At 56.8% G+C, this 1510-nt stretch overlaps 1 protein-coding gene across 1 annotated transcript; it reads right to left on the bottom strand.

The window, feature by feature from the left end:
• Positions 1–272: 272 nt before the first annotated feature.
• Positions 273–1492, bottom strand: LOC105550368 (xaa-Pro dipeptidase-like). The gene is made up of 2 exons (XM_011995275.1): positions 1187–1492; positions 273–805 (listed from the first exon to the last, which is right to left on the bottom strand). Exons 1-2 carry the CDS (start codon positions 1490–1492, stop codon positions 668–670), a joined length of 444 nt encoding a protein of 147 aa, XP_011850665.1. The 3' UTR covers positions 273–667.
• Between the last annotated feature and the right edge of the window lie 18 nt (positions 1493–1510).

Raw genomic sequence — 1510 nt, 5'->3', positions numbered from 1 at the left:
AGGCTTGGAGAAACCTTATAGCAAGTGACAGGGTGACACCAGAGCCCCGAGTCCCAGGGGCTCAAAGCAGGCTCCTCAGGGAGGACTCTGCCCTTGTCCCACCAGGCCAGTTCAAGGCAGTAGCAGCCGTTAGAGGGCCTGTGCCGCCAGCACCCTTTTCCTGGAACCGACTTTTGACACTGACACCAGGTGAGCCATCTTTTCAGGGTGTATGGGGTCCCAAATGCTCGTCTGCAAAGGAATAAAGAATAAAGGGGAAGCCGTGCACAAAGGACCATTTTAGGAAATCTTTTATTGCAACTGTCATTCTGCATATTGATTTTTGAGAGAAAGTATCAGAAATGCTTCTTTCCTGGGAAAAGGAATACAAAATGACAGCAAGACACATTTTAGTTGCTACTAAAGAACAGCATTGTTTTCAATCATTTTAAATCGCTCATTTAATAAGCAAGGTATAAAACAGATTAAAGGTGTGAGCTTGCAAAAGGGTAATTAAAAAAGTGTTTCCTCCCCAGGAAACAGCGCTGTTTGGTCTGCTCAAATGCCGAAGCTGGGATCTGATTCTGGGTGCCGTCTCTCGCTACTGGAGTGCTGACCAGCAGGCTGCCCATCGCGAAAAGAGGTTGCAAGGCCAGGTCCCCGGGTGTGCTGGGATTTCTGGCTGGCTCTACTTGGGGCCGGAGAAGGGGGAAAAGGCCTTGTCACAGCCTGCCATGCATGCTTCAATCTCTTCCACGGTGCGGGGCACGCAGGTCAGCAGCTCCATGCCGCTGTCAGTCACCACGACGTCCTCCTCGATGCGGACCTGGGTCGAGCCGACAGACACACATTATCTCAGAGCAGCCTCATGTGCCAGGCTAGAGGGCCGGGCCCATTCCAGGCCCACCCCACCATGGGCTGGGAGCAGCTGACACTCCCTGGGAGAGGGAAGTGGCCGCCAGGCTCCTTCATGGAGCCATCTGCTCACGTCACCTGCTCACCCTGTCCTCGCCAGGTGGATGGGAGCCCCTGGAGCAGGAAGGAGTTTTGCAGGATCCCCGTCTGTTCCTACTGAGGGGTGAGGCTCCATCTCGTGACAGACCACACGAAGGGGCAAGCTGAGCCCACCTCAAGGGAAGGCGTCACTAGGGCCCCTGTCTTGGTGGCAGATGTTCTGGGAGCAAGAATGGGGCCCATGGGCACTCACCCCACCAAAACCGCGAAAGCGCTGCAGGACCTCGCGGTTAAAGAAGCAGGCACGGGCCGGGTCCACCAGGGCCTCGTCCAGGAGGTGGTCGATGAAGTAGATGCCCGGCTCCACGGTGAGCACCATGCCTGGCTGCAGGTACCGTGCAGTGCGCAGACTCCGCAGGCCGGGCTCGTCAATACGCTCCGTGCCCTGTGGGGAACAGAGATGAGGGGCCCAATGAGCAGCTCCAGGGCTCACCGTGGCCTCATCAGGAGAGATGGGCACGTGAGGGCTGGCGCCAGTCTCGTGGGCTCTCTTGACCATTGAGGTCCTCAGCCTAGG

Source organism: Mandrillus leucophaeus, unplaced genomic scaffold, assembly GCF_000951045.1.
Source record: "Mandrillus leucophaeus isolate KB7577 unplaced genomic scaffold, Mleu.le_1.0 Scaffold48, whole genome shotgun sequence".
Taxonomy (NCBI): Eukaryota; Metazoa; Chordata; class Mammalia; order Primates; family Cercopithecidae; genus Mandrillus; species Mandrillus leucophaeus.
This window is presented reverse-complemented; position numbering and strand designations above follow the sequence as displayed.

Excerpts from the sequence above, each read along its gene's own strand:
- LOC105550368 (XM_011995275.1), bottom strand. The coding sequence starts at position 1,492 with ATGGTCAAGAGAGCCCACGAGACTGGCGCCAGCCCTCACGTGCCCATC. Across the intron at positions 806-1,186 it reads GCTTTCGCGGTTTTGGTGGG|GTCCGCATCGAGGAGGACGT; the intron begins GTGAGTGCCCAT and ends GGCTCGACCCAG.